We start from the raw sequence: 16,398 nt of genomic DNA on the forward strand, positions 1-16,398 counted from the left end.
TGTTTATTGAACCATGTGACCGCAGGAAATCATCCAGGGAGAGGGTGGATAGAGGGGCTTCCAAGGACCGAGTCCCGGGGCTCTAGTGTCAGGATGTTGAGGAGCAAGGAGATGCCAGCCAAGGAGACTGAGGAGGAGCAGCCACAGGAGGAGAGGCAGAGAGTGAGATCTGTTCCAGCCAAGTAAGGACAGTGTGTCCAGGAGGGGAGTACTCAGCTGGGACACTTGTTCCTGGAAGAGGCGGGGCTGAGCTCTCATAGTTGGATTTAGCAACATGGAGGTCAAGAATGACTTAGATAAAGAGCCTGGGAGGAGGGGCTAGGTGAAAATCTGATTGGAGCAGGCTCAAGAGAGAAAAGGTGGAAATGAATTGGAGATAAGAGGCACCTCCGGAGGGGTTTTGCTCTTTAGGGGAGAAGTGACTGGGTGGTAGCTGGAGGGGAGTGGGGAGGATCAATCAGGTACTCAAAAACGAACACGGAGGACTGCCAGCACTCAGGGAAATCTCACGGCTGCCTGTGCCTAGACTCAAATTGACTCTAATGGAATAGAGGGGCCAGGGAGTCCAGCCCATCTGAGCACCTGGACCCTGGGCCAGTGATAACATGAGCAGCAGAGAATAAATCCTCTATCAAGAGAGAGTTACCTCCCTCTTGTGAACCCTAAATCTGCACGTACCCAAAGTGGTGCTGGGTGGGGGCAGGGGAAAGCGCAAGGCGGTTGGGGGAGGGTTCTTTCCTACAGCCAGAGCGCAGCAGCCTCTTTGTGCCTGATTCTTCAGGTACCAGAGGGAGTTTAAAGTGAGACCACACACTTGTTTTTAGCTTTCTGCTTAGCACTTAATAGATTCTCAGATTTTGTTGATTGTTTTTATGGATCCAAATTAGGGCATGGCTAGGGGAAGTAGTGAATATGGGAGAATATCTTTTTAAAAAGCATCGTTTATTGTGGCGATTAAAAAAAAAAAAAAAGCACCGTTAACTTTAGTCAAGGAGCTGGGAAGAAGACCAAAAAAGGTGGTGAGCGAAAGCAAGAAGATGGGAAGCAAGAAAGACGAGAACTGGCCCGCAGATCTAGGGAAGTTGCACGTGGGTGGTGCTGGTGCTGAGGGGACACGCCTCGCCCCCCTTTCGGGTCTCGCCTGCTTCCCTTCCCCCCGTACCTGTCAGCGGGCTCCGCGGGCGCTCCGGAACCTCCCTTCTCGCCACCGCCCGGTCGCATAGCAATTGCAGGGCTGGCGGGCGCGAGGGGACTGGGGAATAGCAGTGGATCTCCCCTTCCACTTCTGCTCCGCCAGAACCCCGGCAACCCTCAGGGCAGGGGCGGTGCTGGGGCGCAGTTTGGGCGTTGTCACTTAGCAACCTCTGCACGCTCCGGAGCCGTCCGCGGGAAGACTACAACCCCCAGAATGCACAGCGCCCGCGGCCCAGAAGGGTCGCCACATTCAGGGCCCCGCCTTCCCCGCAATGCCCATCGGGACTTGTAGTTCTCGGCCCCTCCGGGCGCGCCGGGTCGCCTGCGGGGGAGCGCGCCTCGGGCGGGGCGCGGCGCGGCGCAGCGACCGGATTGGGCAGCCTCGGTGGCTCGCGGCTGGTCTGGGGCTCGCGGCGCGTCGGCGCATGTGTGGCTCGGGCGGCGGTGGCCGGCCGAGGCACCTGGTGTCAGTGAGCCGCGAGGAGCCGGCGCCCCCGTGCCTGGTCAGTCCGCGCGTCCGCCTGCCCACCGGGGTCTACGGGTCAGTGCCGCGCGCAGCTCTCCGAGCATCTCCCGGCGGCGCACCTGCTCCGCGCACCTGACGCCGCCCGCCCCGCGCCCCGGGTCAACGCGGGACCCCGGCCCGGCCCTGCCCCGCATCCGCCCGCCCCGCGCCGCAGCCGGGCCCAGGCGCAGCGCTGCGGAGGTGAGGGCCGCCGGGGCCGGGACGGGCCGGCGCGGCGATGATGAACAGGTTCCGAAAGTGGCTGTACAAACCCAAGGTGAGTGGACCCGTCCCTCGCTGCCGAGGCAGATCCCCTTTCCCGGTCGGGACCGGCCTCTCCGTGGTGCCGCCGACACCCTACCCTCCACTCCGCGACTTGCTCACACCGTCGCCCTCCCCCTTCCACGGGTCCCCCCACCCCGCCCGGTCCCAAACCGCCCCTCCTGCTCTTACCCTCGGGCCAGGGTGCACTCCCTCCCCACGCCTGCCCGCTGCCAGATGGGCCCCTCTCCCTTCTCATTCCGGTCCTGCGTGGTGCCCTGCTCACACCTCGTGGTCGCCGACCCGCAGCCCGAGCAGACACCCTCCTACTTCTTCTGGGTCCCGGAAAAACCTTTCCATCCCCCCTCCCTACACCAGGGATGACTCTCCCGTTTCTCTTCTGCCTCCCCCCACCCCGCCATTATCCTGGACCCGGAATGTACCGCCTAACCTCCCTCCGCAATCCGGAACAGACCCTCTCCCCACTTACCCCAGGTTCTGGAGGGGACCCCCATGTCCCTCTCCCGCGTCCCAGACGGACCCCTCTTTCCTTGTGTCCAGAGCGGGTCCCCATCCCACTGTCCCGGCCCTGCCTTCCCGAACCAGGACCGATACGCGCCTCGGCCCAGTTCGCGTCCCCATCCTTGTCCCGTGCCCATCCTTCGCCCGTGCCCACCCGCGTGCTGTCAAATCCAGGGCAGTCCCCTGCCCGGCGGCGGCGGGGTGAGCGCGCCCGGGGCCGCAGGCTCAGCGGGGCCAGAGGTGGGGTCCTCCCGGCGCAGCGCCCCTCCCCGGCCGTGGGGTCGGGGTCTGGGCAGCGTGCCCTGCTCCTCGGCAGCTGCGCCAGTCGCACTGCGGGCGCTGCGTCCCTGCCGCCCGCCCAGAGCTCGTGTCCGCTGCGGCCAGAGCTAGTCCTAGTCTGGGTGCGGCGGTGCCCAGGAGCCGGGCGCAGAGTCCTGGGAGCATCCTAGGCGTCCGGGGGTCGAACCCTGGGGGCTGGCACCGCGGTAGGGCTGGGGCGCTGGGGTCTTGGCTGGGGGTGGGGGTATTGGCCGGGGTGGGGCCAGTGGTCACGTCTAGGTGCCTCGGACATCCACAGTGTGCCTGAGCGACCCAAGGAACACTGCCCCCGCCACGCCCCCCCCCAGGGCTGACCACTTCTCTGGGTCTGGCTTTTCTGCTCTCCTCCCCCGCCATGGGTGATCTCCCAGGGTGGGCTGGGGAGGGCAGGTGTTCCTGAAATCTGTGCTCTCCTGCAGCGGGTCCGTTGGAGGATGGGCACCCGAGGTCCTGGGGCGAGTTCTGGGACCGGAAGGGCTCATGCTTCATCGCCTTTGGGGTCGGAGAGTTCTCCCAGTGTTGGGTCGAGGGCTTAGGGTGCCTGGGACCGCCCCTTGCTCGGCCTTGGCCTGGCCCAGAGGGGATTTGGGTTGTTTCTTGCTTGGTGCAGCTGCGCAGCCCTACTCCCCCTTCGCACCTCCCTGTCTTTGTAGCAGCTGCTTATTAGTGGTGTTTTGGTGTGACCCTGGTGCTTCCCGGAGCTGCCTGTGGTTTGGGGCCTCCCTGCCCTTGGCAGCCCCCTGCCCAGCCCTCTCGTTGCTGCAGTCCCCCCGAGGCGGCTCTGATCCTACCTGCTGGTGCTGGGTAGGGTGCCAGGGGAGGCTGGCAGCCTGTGCACGCGATGTGTGTACAAGGAGCGGCTTTTTGTTTGTGTGACTTCTGCCACCAGTTAAGGAAAGACCAAGGGGACTTGTCAGAAGGCCGTTGTGAGGGTGAGCCGCAGCAGCAGGTTTTCAGTGATAAACGGCAAGGGCCAGCGGAGAAACGTATCATAGGAACATTCTGGCGTATCTGAAAACACATTTGCCAAGGGTCCTAGGGCTCCGCATGCCTTTTCCCAGACGTGGCTGTGGAAGAGGACTTGTTTCTAGGATTGCCTAACTGTATTACGTTGTTGGAAGGGACGGAAAAGCAACGTGGAATCTCTGTTTCATCTACAGCTGAATAATTTCAGTGGCCCTGCCTGTTTCAGTTTAGGGAAAAGTCTTTAAAAGTGGAAAATGATACTACCCATGAGACTGTGCCCCGGAATTGAGAGTCGTGTCCCTAATTTTCCCTCTCAGCAGGCAGCTGCCCTTCCAAAGCCAGCCCCCGGGCTGACCAGGGCAAGGTGGAGAGCTGGTGAGTCAGCCAATCCCAGCGACTCAGCCCAGAGCTGCGCGCCGTAGGAGAAGGGAGGGGATAGCGTTTCATCTGGTCCTCTCCTTTCCTTCACTGTGGTGTCTTGGGCTGCTGTCTGACCCCTGGACTCAAGACACATCTCTGTCTGAGATCTTTGTGTTTGAGCATGGCAGTTCCTTTTTGGACATCTGTCTTTGGGGTTAAATGTCTTAATTATTTGAAGGGTTGGAGTAGGTTAGGTCACCCCAGTAGCTTTTCATTTTTCAAACCGAAGCTCATATTTTGGCCTCAGGTTATGAATTGAATGTTATGCTTCCCCTTCCTGTCTAATTTAACACATTTGGGCGCAAGTGAGCAGGAGTCAGTTCTGGGAGGTTTCCGGGCCTTGAAGTGTTAAATGTTAGCTGTGGGAGGATGTGTCTCAGAGAGATTGTTGCCTGTAGTTAGGATTTTTTCCACTGTTGTATTTAGATAGATGTACAATTGAAACTGAATTCTTGATTTAATCCCTGCTTTGGTTTAAAACTGAACACTGAGCTTCTTGTTCATTACAGTGCAGTGGAAAACATTCTGAAACCAAAAATATTCATTGTTCTTGTAGTTCTAAAAAGCGTTTGGAAATGCTTTAAAACATTCTTATACGACACTTAGAATTTTTGATATCTGAATCATTAATAACTACCGAAGTTGAGTAACAAACAAACCAACCTGATGTGTACAGTAGTTATTTGCAGACTCTCGCATTTCCATTTATTTTCTTTAAGGCAGTCTTTTAAACACTATTATGATTTTTTTCCATGGAAAGTGTTCAGGATTTCTAAGTGTCTTTGCTTTTGTTTAGGGAAAGGCTTTCCAAAAAAGAGTTAACGTTCAGAAGGGGAAACATTTTGGAATACCGGGGTCTTCATTTGAAACAAAAGTCTCAATACTTGTGTTTCATGCTGGGTTATAATTTTCTTGTTGATCCCTGCTGACTGTGCTAAGGGGTGAAGTGCTGGTGCGGGGGTTGGAGGACCCTGACCGGCCCCCACCAGGTCTTCTTGGCCACCGTCAAGGAGCATGTTAGTAATGGTACAGGATGAACTTGTGTTTTCCATCTTTGAGGAAGAATTGATTGGCGGGTAGGTGGCATTGTCCAGATGGATGGCGATTACCACGCTCATGGTAATTACCACGCTTCACGTGCACCTCATGAAGAACTGTCTTGTCTGCACCCCCAAACCACTTCTGGGATGCGGGTCATTAATTTTCCTTGTCCCCCTTCTTCGTGGGGAAACATTCCTTGTAAACACAGTGCTTTGCCGAGTGATGTTTATCTGGAAACTTTCTGTCAGTATTCTGGGTTCAGATTAGGGATGAAATGGCCTTCTCAAAGAGAAGCCAAGTAACCTGCTGGGTGTGTGCGCTTCTGGAACGAACAGCCCTTTGATCTTTGCAGAGTTAAGTTCTGCCTGCTGTGGGCTGGGGGCGGGGGGACGTGTGTGGCGCTTCCCACCGTGGCTGTTGACTTAACCTGGGCTCAGTCAGCAGCTGGGCGTCCAGAGCCACGCCCAGGGCCCCTCCCTGTTTCCAGAGTCCTGGCCCCCCCGGCCGTGGGCAGTGGGCATGGAGCTGCCCGTTGGTGGCTGGCACTCTGCACGTTGACCACCAGGTGGAGGGGGCCACAGCCTGGAAGTGCAGCGGCAGTTGGGGGCCCTTCAGGTGTTAAATGAGCGGCCCCAGGGCTGGGGAGAGGCCGGGCTTGTGTCTGCACGGCCCCCGGCACGCACAGGCGCTGAGCAGCTCGCTTGTGCTTAACCGGCTGCCCCACGGTGGCCGAGGGTGAGCGGTGATGGCACGGATGGCGGGGACCCAGAGAAGCCCAGCCACACGGTCAGCAAAGCCCCCGGTGCGGAGCGTGGCGGGAGGGGTCGTGGTGGAGGCGAGTGAGACGGTGGTCTTCCCACGACCTGGCCCTGCTGCCCCGGGCTCTGCACAGGAGGCTGAGCGTGACCGTGAGTGGGACGCGGCAGCCCCAGCACGGGCCTCGCCCTCCCCGCCCGCTCGAGTGGGAGACGAGCGGCTGTCCTCAGAGCACTGAGTGCAGCCCTCGCTGGGCACAGACACTGCTCCAGGGTCTTGGGACTTTAGTGTTAACGTCTAGCCAGGCTGCTACCTAGTTCTTTCTCGGCCGATAAACTCTGAGTGCCCAGCTGCGGCTGAGGCTGTCCTTGGAGTTGCGCGTTTGTCTCCGAGGTGAGCTGCAGGAGAGCCAGTGGTGCGGACGCCCAGTGCACAGGCTGTGCCAGCGCCGAGCTCCCTCTGCCAGCGGGTGCCGGGCCCAGCGTGGGGCTCGGAAGCCCCGGGAAGGATGCTCCGCTGTGCTGAGTCAGAGTGGGCTTGGCTGGCCTAGTGCACCTGCTTTTTGTCCCTGAATTCAGAAGGCGCTGGGCCCCCCTCCCTGCTGCCGGCTCTGGCCGCCCCACCTCCCCCAGAGAGCCTTCCTTACGACGCACAGGCATCGTCCACCTGGGCGGAGGGGAGGGCCCGAGAGTCCACTTGTCAAGGAGGCTTGTAGCACTCACGCCGGCTCTGCTAGGTAGACTCAGGGGCAGCTCTCGCCTCCCTCCCCAGGCTTCGCTGTACTTCTGTCTGGGGCTGCGGGAGCTTGTGGGGCCGCACACGCCCAGCCTGTGCCGCCGACACTGGCCGGGAGGGGAGAGGCTGAGATGCAGACAGGCTGCGAGCATCAATTTCTGTGCCAACTCTGTGCCAACTCTGATGTCATCACTTAGGGCTCTGTGCTTTACCATCAGTGCATTGTATTTATGGGAAATGTATGATACGGTTTCTGTTAAATGGGTGAGTCATAGGCAGGGAGGCTTAAGCTTCGCCTAATTGATATCTGGCCCTGGCATCCAGCAGGCGGTGGCGTGGCGGGGAGGGAACCCTCGGTGTACTGCCCCCCTCTGAACGGGAAGTGTGTTGGGCGACTTCATTTGACCCTCCATTCTGAGGTGGGTGATGTCGGGAGGCTTTAGTGCCTCTCCTTAAGGCTGCCAGGCGTTCCCAGAACACCAGATAGGCTTGTTTTACAAGTGTGAAAATGCACATCTGAGAGCCCGTAAGTGACTGGACGGTCATCCGCTGGTTTTGAAGGCAGAGTCTTGCTGGAGTTGATAGCATCGAGTAGCCACAGCCCTTAAGTGTGTGCCGTGTGCCCACACAAAGGTGGACAAAGGGGAGCTGATTCCAGTTCAAAGACAAATAAATGTCTAGAATGTTGTGAGTTGTCAGCATTTCTCCCGTGTTTATTGCCCTAAGTCTTTGCGGCCCACGTGGCTTATGTGTTTTGATGGTGTTGAAGCCACAGACAGGGCAGCAGGGCCTGGGCGGGAACCCTGACGGCCCCTCCCGCAGCCCTGTCTGCCAGGCGGGGGTGAGGGGACCCGTTGCGTGGAACTTGAGGGGACCATCTCTGTCAAAGACTCACAGTGATGGCTCAAGAAATGACCTCTGTCACTATCAGCGGAACTTGCAGGTGGGTCGGAGGTGTGGGGTTGAAACAGAACCGTGCGTGGAGGACTTTATGGAGTCCCAGAGGCCATCGTGGCTGCCGGCTACTCCTACTGGGTCATTTTGAGAATGAAGTGTCTCGACGGGTGCCCCCCCCCGACTTCTTTTCGTGCTCATTTGCTGGGAACAGACCCTGACTCAGGGCACTCCGGCGTCCCGGGGGTCCGGTTACCTGCGCCCTCCCCGGTGGCAGAGACGCTGCCTACCATCTGGGTACGCTCTCCCAAGTGAAAGTCCTGGGACTGAGTTTCAGCCACTGTGGTCAGCAGTGGGGTCCACTGTGTCAGGCCCAACACCAGACCTCTTGAGCTGTCCTCCTGTGGATGTGGTCTGCGTCCCTGGTTCCTTGGCAGGAGGCTCAGGATCCAGTAGAGGACCCCAGGGCCATGGGGGAGTGCAGGAGCTGGGGAAGGGGCTGGGTGTGAGTGACAGCTTGGGATAGATCTCTGTTGCTTAAGGCACTGAGGCTTTGGGGGTGCTTGTTAACATTTTGATTATCCTAATGCACCCCGCCTTACAAATGAGGTTAACTTGCTGGAGCCTTCACAGGCAGGGGGAGGCAGGATTGGGATTGAACTCAGGTCTGTCTGACCCCAGAGCTGGAATCCGTAAGCACCCCATCCTGAGCTGTGCGCGTCCTGTGGGAGTGAACTGTCGCTGCCATCAGTTTTTACATGAGTTCCATTTGGTGAAACAATTACTTCTGTACTTTTTACAGTTGGATTACAAAGAAACTTAGATATTGATGGGCAATTCAAGTGTTTGAAGGAGGAAGACAAAAATGAATGGATTTTTTCCCACTGATCTGAATAGATTAAGCAAAAGTAGAATAGAACATTTCATGTTATGGTAATTTATGTAGAGTGGTTGGTTAAGATGAATGGAATGTTTTTTTCCTTCTTACAGTAAGTATTTTGAAGCCCTTCCATTTTCTCATAGTTTTCGTGCTGGGTGGGGACAGGGGAATGTTGGGGGCACTTCACATGGGGCTCCCTTCATGGCTGAGGGGGTCCTTTGAGCTCTGCATGGGGGGCTCTGTAAGTCTCTGCCGTGGTGGGGTTTGCTCCAGCTAATGCCTTCCCCTTGACAAACCACCCTCCAACCATGGGGGTACACTGGGTACCCATTGTAGGGATGATGTCTTTAGAACAGTAATTCTTTTCTTGCATTTTCAGTTTTTGAAAATGTTTCCAATTGTTTTTAGGGATATTGTAGTTATAAAAAGGTCTAAAGGCAGAATCAACCACCTAGATGTTAGATACATTTAAGAATTGTACACCCATGCTCACAGTAACATGAATAGCCAGGTGAAAACAGCCCAAATGTCCATCAACAGTGAACAGGTAAATATCAAAAAAAATGGGGTATATACACACAATGGAATACCATTCAGCCACGAAAAGGAATGAAGTACCTAGTGCAACGTGGATGAGCCTTGACAACCTGATGCTACGTATAAAGAAGCCAGACACAAAAGGACAAATAGTGTGTGATTCCATTTATGTGAAATGTCCAGGAAAGGCAAATCCACAGAGACAGGAAGTGGGTCAGTGGTTGCTGCGGGGTAGGGGGTGGAGTGAGGAGTGATAGCAAACACGTATGGGGTTTCTTTTGGCGAGGGCAATGAGAAAGTTTTAAAACTGGAGAGTGGACAACATTGTGAATACACTAAACGGCACTGGATTGCACACTTTAAAATGGTTACTTGTACGTGATGTGAATTTCACTTCAATTGAAAAAAAAGAATTTCAACATTTTAGAAAGTTTTTTTTTTTTTGCGAATTGTAGTGTTTTTTGAGATAAACAAGGGAAAAGATGTTTCGCAGCTGAGTGAAAAGATGCTCGGGGCCACATCTCTTGAGGGGCTTGGCGTTCCGAGGCCCAGCTGCTTCTAGGTCCCCACAGGGCCAGCGCCCCATCGGGGGAGGGGCCGCCAACTCTCCCTCCTGGTGGTGTAGGGGCGGGGATGCTGCAGCCTGGCGAGAGCCCCCGGAAGAGGGGTGGGTGGACAGGGGCCTGCTGGGTCACACGTTGAGTGCCGGCGGGGGTGGGCTGGAGGGATTCACACGTGGAGGCCCGCCCTCAGTGGCAGGGAGCTTGGGAAACTCACCCCCCCCCCCCCAACCTTTGGTGCTAAGAGTCACCTGGGTGCCTGGCGGAATAAAATGCAAAACCATCCCAGAAGGGCCCTCCTGCCGCACCTCTGAGGTGGAATTCACTGTAAAAAGTTACAAAACTCCCGAGAAAGTGGTTCTCCCTGAGCAAGAATCAGGAACAGCAAAGGCTAAGGGAACTGCCGTTTAGAACAGTCCAAGGTGTGGGGGGAAAGGAAACCACAAGGCAACATGGAGCTTCTTTTAAACAAGGGCCAAATGGAGCTCCCAGAATGAAAAAGACAGTCACTGGGTTTGAAAACTCAAAGCTGGAACCCACCCCGAGGAATGGGTTAAACGTTGGAGGGGGTCGCTGACCTGGCAGGTGGTTTCGGAGATCACCCAGCAGGTGGCCAGGGAGGTGAAAGGCAACCTGAGAGGGTCGGGGACATGGAGGACAGGATGAGGGGGCTCAAGGTGCATCTGACGGGGCTTCCAGGATGAGAGGCCAGAGAGAAGGGGAGGCTTTTGTCAGCTGTGTGGATGTTCAGGTTCAGTGAAGCCCAAGCCCTAAACGGAGTAAACGTTACTAAGTAGACGGGCACGTTGGATGCACGCCGTGTCGGGACTTCGAGGGAGGACAGTGGGCCGGGCTGCGGCCTCCAGGCCTGGAGACTCTGGGGGCCGAGGGATCTTGCCGGGAGGAGGCACCTGGCTCCACGCAGAGTCCCGGCCGGGGCTGGGCTGCCATCCGCAGAGGAGAGTCAGATGAAGACAGTTTTACACGAAGACAAAAAAGTAACCGCCCCCAAATCCTTGCTGAAGAGAACTGGGAGATGTTCTCCAAAAACAAAGTCAAAGTCAGAAGGAGGGAGTGGGAGGCGAGAAGCAGTCAGAAGTGAGCGTGGGGGCAGATGCCGGGAGCGGAGATTCTGGCGACAAGGGGCCTCAAGAGCCAGCCGGGATGGAAGCCCTGGATGGTAACGCCCGTAACGCCCCGGACGGCCTCCGCTGGTTCAGGATGAGGCCGGAGGTGTTGGCCGGCCTCAGACCCTGAGCTGAGTGTGTGAATTAACTCGGGCGAACCCTAGGATGATAGCTACAGAAGGGTGAGTTCCAGACCAGGAGAGGGAAAAAAAGAATAAAGTAGATGTAACCAATGCAGTCGAAGCAGGAAAGGAGGCAAGAAAGCAGCAAAGCCAAAGCACAGTAAATAAAAAGCAAGAAATAAAGCTTTAGGAATCGTGGCAAATGCATTGGTGTTCTCAGAAATGCAGATGGAGCAAGCCTGCCAGGTGGTGCCCCAGGGCAGCTTGAAGGAGGGGCAACCCCGGGGAGGGGTCTCTATCCCTGCGCTGTAAGCAGGGCCACAGGTAACCCACCCACCCCACCGAGAAGTAGGTTGGCTCGAGCTAGGGAAGCAGGCTCCAGGGGATTTGCCTGCGGGTGGGGTGTTTTGGGAGGGACAGGGGTTGGAGGGGGAGGAAGCTGGGCCTTGACGGGCTGGCCCTTCAGGGCGGCCTTCCCACCACTCTGGACGGGTGGTGGACGGGGCTGCCCGGGGAGGGCCCTTCTCAGCCAAGGGCCGTCCTGGGGGCTGGGGGGTGGGCCCCTCCGTCCTGGGGTGCGTCTGGGCCAGGGACGCGGCATCCCCTCTCCTCACTTCCATCCCTTACCTCTTCTGCTCAGACCGAGAGCCTCGTGAAGAAGGGCTGTGTCTGTTGGGTTGACTGGCCAGCACTGTGTAACTGGAGGTCCGTGCAGGGCCATTTTCCCCCCGCGTTTGAGGTCGTGCACAGGTGTCCCTGAGTGCCAGAGGAGGAGGTGGTCACACGTGGTCCTGGGGGCCGCTGCCCCCGGACAGGACCCTTGCACGTGGAGGACGGCTCAGCCCGGGACCTCCCACCCCGCTGGGTGTCTCTCGCGCTCTCGTGTGTCTTGCTGGTTTAGGCTCTTGTCTCCGTGTGGAGAGGGGCGCTGGAGGCCGCAGGCTGTTAGGAGGCGTCCGTCCCCTACCCCACAGCCAGGCCCGGCCGTGGCTTTGCTCACATGGATGGTGGGTGGGCACAAGCGCAGGACATGGGCTCAGGACCCCGGGTCAGCTCTGGTCTCCTCACCCGAGGGGGTGACAGATGTGCTCCCTGTGTTGACGGGCTCTGTGCCTTGGCCGAACGGGAGGCCCTCGGACACCCCCAGGGCTGGCCGCCCAGCCCCGCGGCCCCGTGACCCGGCTCCCGGGGGCCCGGTCGTGCGGGGCCGGCAGAGGGGACCCCGCCCGGACACCCACTGCTCATGTTGCTGATCAGGGACGTGCGAGGTGCCGGACGAGGCGCTCACGGTGGGCCGTTTCCCCGGCATCCGCCACGCCGGTGCCCCGGGCATTGTCCACCCGAGTGCCCGCAGCGCACCCGTGTCTGGCCGGCTCTGGGCCAGCTGGGGCGAGCAGGCTGGGGCTCTCTGGGACCGTGGGGTCACCGACCAGCTCTCCACAGTCGGGGACACCCAGAAGGGACGGCGCGGGGGCAGCCAAGCGTCCGCGGCCTCCCCGGCGCCCCGTCCCACCGCGCGGGCCCCATCACGGCGGAACCCTAGATCCCTGGCAGCCTGTCTGGTGGGTGCTTGGAAACTGCTTTGAGAGAACCAAGGGGCCCACTTGCGTGACGGTGACTCGAGTGCACGATGCTGGGCTCCACTGTCACGTGGCGGCACCGCCTGCTTGCCCCTCCTTGCCCTCCCGGTCCCAGCGGCACTGGGACCACCCCCTGCCCACCGGCACCTTCCCTCTGACCAAGACCACAGCGTCGGGCCTGGCCCGCTCCCCACCTCTGCCCCCAGTGTCCCACCGTGGGCCGAGGGACGCGGTCGGCGTGCGGCCTCTAACGGGTGCTGGGGCCCTGGGGAGGTCTGATTGGTCTATACAGATGTGCTCCAGATTATCGTAGAGTCAAGGACTGTTGAGTGGACGCCCTGCCTCCCCATGGGGACAAAACTGGAAAGGCAAATGGCAGTGTCACATGTCCCCCGTTTTCCCTGTGCAGCACGGCCTGTGAGGGGCCGGGGAATCGTGGCTTCTGCTCCAAAGGCCCAGACCCGGTGTGGGTGGACTGGTGTCCGTGCCCTGCTGTCTGGGGCTCCCCTCAGCGCTTTCCCAAGGATGTGCTTTGAGGCACAGATCGACTTGTTGATGAGGCCTGTTGTCGGTTTTTGTTTTTTTGTTATATGTCTTGTTTTTTAAAAGAACTAGGTGACATTCATATGACATACAGTGAACCATGTCAGGGCGCCCATTCAGTGCAGTCTCCCCCTGTTTACAAACTCTTCCACCAGCCGCAGAAGCGCCCTGTATCCCTGATGTAACCTCTCCCCACTCTCCCCTCCCCTAGCCCCCGGTAACCTCCAGTCTGCTTTCTGTCTCTGTGGATTTGCCTCTTCTGGACATTTCGTATAAAAGGAGCCCCACAGTATGGGGCCTTTTGTGTCTGACTTTCTTCACGTGCGTTTCTTCCACGTTGTAGCACGTGTAGGACTTTCCTTTGTAAGGATGAGTCATATTCCATTGTATGGATAGGCTGCCCTTTATCTGTCCATTCATCCATCCACGGACATTGGGCTGTTTCCACCTTTTGGCCCTTGTGAGTAAGGCTGCTGTGAACCTTCGTGTACACGTTTTCGTGTAGACGTATGTTTTCATTCTCCTGGGCAGGTACCCAGGAGCAGAGTCTGTGCCTAACATCGTGAGGAACTTCTAGACTCTTTCCCCGTTGTGGTTCTTGACAAATGCAGGGTGGGTGGTGGAGGAGGGGGGTAGGGCCTGTGAGAGCCACAGGGCGTCCAGACGGGGCACTGATGGCTGCCAGGCCTGTGTGCTCTGGCCTTTGGGCCGCCCCAACCCTGGTGAGCAGGTGTCCCGATGGCATCCCCACTTCTCAGCGCTCAGCAACCACGACAGACTCCTTGGGATCGCAGGCCTGGTGGTCCTCCGAAATGGGCTGTGCCCTCTCCTCCGACACCCCCAGGCTCATGGGGGGCCGGGCCCACGCTCCAGGAGTCCTCCGAGGTAGTGTAGCGTGTGCCAACTCTCCTCTGCGTGACTGGGCCTTTCTCACGCGGCATCCCCACACCCCCCGCCGGGCGCAGTGGCGAGGTCCCCTGGATGGGGGTGGTGGCGTTCTTTGTCTGCCTTGGGTCCCGGGAGCTGGTCGCGGCTGAGCAGAGAGTGGGGCTGCCCCTGGGCTGTTGCTGCGGGCGGTGGCTGCCTCTGGTGGCTCTCGGACACGGGGGCACTTTGGGCCCTGGTGAGGGACGGAGCCCTCACTCTGCATCTGGGTTCCAGCCAGAACGGGCTGTCCACTCAGGCAGAGGCTTTGGCCCTGCAGCAGGTGCGGGTGCCGGGGCTGCAGGTGGGTGAGGTCCCTCTTAGAAAAGAGCTCTGCGCCGTCACAAGTGCCCGTGCAAACCAGGTGTGGGGGCCTCTGAAGAGGAGCCAGACATGGTGACCTGTGCTCAGGAGGCTGGAGAACGGGGCCACGGGCACGCTGGGCAGGGGCAGGCAGGAGGTTCTGACAGCCGGAGAGGACGCCTGGGCAGGAGGGGAGCTGCGGCTGGCAGGCTTGGGCACGAAGGGCCAGGCTCGAAGCTCAGACCTTCCTTGGTCCTGAGAGCAAGATTACAGTCCGAGTTTGTGGGACATGGGCACCACCCAGACATTTTAGGATCTGCGTGACCAGCTGTTAATAGGTTGGACCGTATCCCCCAAAAGACAGTTCAAGCCCTAAGCCCTGTACCCAAGAACATGGCCTTATTTGGAGACAGGGTCTAGTTAAAATGTTGTCATCAGGGTGGGCCCCGAGCCAACAGAACTGGGGTCCCTATGAAAAGGGGACATTTGGGCACAGATGCACACAGGGAGGAGGCCATGTGCAGACAGAGGCAGAGATGGAGTGATGCTTCTACAAGCCAAAGAACGCCAAGATTGCCAGCACCCCCAGCAGCTGCGGGGGAGAGAGGGACAGCGTCTCCTCAGAGCCTCAGAACTATGGGAATCTACGTCTGTGTACCTGGTCTGGCAGCCTGAGTGATGGCGAGATTGCACAGAGCCGACCCGGAGAGGTGGCCGAGCCCTGGGCTGGCGGACTCGGCTGTGCGTCAGGAATTCCCGCACATTCCAGCTGCTTCCATGGCCCTGGGGTTTGGCTCATCTTTGGCCTCGGGCCTCCCCATTGCCTCAAGCCTGGGAACTCTGGGGCCCACAGGCTCCCGCCCCCAGCCCTGCTGGCACCCTCACCAGGAGCACCCAGGCGGGATCTGAGGGGAGGTGGTTTGGGGCTGAATGGGCTGAACTGGCATCTTCAGGGAACATTTGCTGAGCATCAGCTGAGCCCTCGGCTGGCGCCACGGGTGGGCCACCCAGCCTGCACCCACGAGAGCTTCCGTGGCCCCTGAAGCCTTGCCCAACGGTGGTGGCTCCCCAGGGGGTGGTTAATGCCTTCACCTCCTGTTGTCTGTTCCCCGCGGGATTCCCCACTAAACCCTGTGTGAAAAGTCCCTCTTAGAATTCGGAGCTCAGGATTCACTGGGGTGCTGGGAGGGGTCGTGTGACTGCATACCTGCTTCCCCAGGTGAGTCACACCTGGGCTGTGCCTGGCCTACTTACTGAGGTGGCATTTCCACTTCTGTGCTTGCTGTGCTGTCTTTGGCCCCATTCTCAGGCCACGTGTGACAGCAGCCACCTCTGGTCCTTTGTGGACAAAGCAGGGCATCAGTCGATCAGAGTGAATAGCTTTGACCTGCTGCTCTGGCCTTGCTCCCTCCAGCAAAGCCCAGGTGGCTGGTGACCTCCAGGACCCTCATCCGAGGCAGTTTGGGACACCTGGTTGCTTAGAGTCACTGCTGCTCAAACACCTGTGCTTTAACAGCCAAACTGAGAAGCGCGAAGAGATTAGCTTTGTGTGCGTGTTTTATGTAAACGGAAGTCATCTCCTGTCATTTGATGTTGCCAAATGTTCTGTGATGAACCAACAACATATAAAAACACTAGCCACAAGGCCCTTCACGTAGATGAATGAAGTGCAATCAAGTTAAAAAGAACAGTCCACCCTACCTGTGGTTCTCCGAGGCCTTTGGGAGGTTCTTGTTGTCACTGAAACTCTGGAACCAGGGAGGGTCAGGGCTGTGTGCCCGTCCGGAGGAGCCGGCAAGCTTGTGTGGAGCGACCAAAAAACCCAAAGGCTCTGGCCACCTCCGCGGGGAAGGGCCCTGTGTAGACGACTGGCACCGAAGCGGAGCCCTGTGCGCCGCGGGGCGTGCCTGCCCAGCTGTGCACGGTGAGCGTTTCCCTCGGGCTCTGTCTGGGGAGGATGCAGGTGATGGTGCGTCTTAGTGGGCGCCGGCCTGGCCCGCCGCCCTCCGCCCTGTGCTGAGGGAGCTTGGATAGGCGTGACGGAGAACCCAGCTCCATGTGGCCCGGTGACTGCGGGCACGAGCTGGCGTGGCTCACGTCCCGCTGGGTTGGGGTCCCGACCACCGCCTGGCCCTGCTCTGAGATCTCCTCCGGGTAAGGGGACAGTGCCAGGGACAGGGGGAGAGGACCCTGCGCAGATGTGCACGTGG

The 16,398-nt window shown here is 58.6% G+C and overlaps 2 protein-coding genes across 10 annotated transcripts in view; one reads left to right on the forward strand and one right to left on the reverse strand.

The window, feature by feature from the left end:
• The window catches only part of CFAP99 (cilia and flagella associated protein 99), a 43,378-nt gene extending 41,948 nt beyond the window's left edge, over positions 1 to 1,430 (reverse strand). The window contains exon 1 of the mRNA XM_082390935.1: positions 1,163 to 1,430. Within this exon, the coding sequence (XP_082247061.1) occupies positions 1,163 to 1,221 (59 nt within the window). The 5' untranslated portion in view covers positions 1,222 to 1,430. The remainder of the gene's footprint in view (positions 1 to 1,162) is intronic.
• A 96-nt stretch (positions 1,431 to 1,526) lies between these two features.
• Positions 1,527 to 16,398, forward strand: part of ZFYVE28 (zinc finger FYVE-type containing 28) — a 114,349-nt gene continuing 99,477 nt past the window's right edge. For 3 of the 9 annotated variants that reach the window (XR_014244231.1, XR_014244232.1, XM_082390931.1), the window contains exon 1: positions 1,528 to 1,976. Coding sequence is in view for 7 of the 9 variants with exons in the window: in XM_082390931.1 (XP_082247057.1) it covers positions 1,938 to 1,976 (39 nt within the window). In the remaining 2 variants the exon portion in view is untranslated. Of the gene's footprint in view, positions 1,977 to 16,398 lie in introns of all 9 variants that reach the window. The other 6 variants (XM_082390934.1, XM_082390929.1, XM_082390930.1 and 3 more) reach the window with 5 other exon arrangements.

Source organism: Balaenoptera borealis, assembly GCF_965194805.1.
Source record: "Balaenoptera borealis genome assembly, chromosome: 4".
NCBI classification, from domain to species: Eukaryota; Metazoa; Chordata; class Mammalia; order Artiodactyla; family Balaenopteridae; genus Balaenoptera; species Balaenoptera borealis.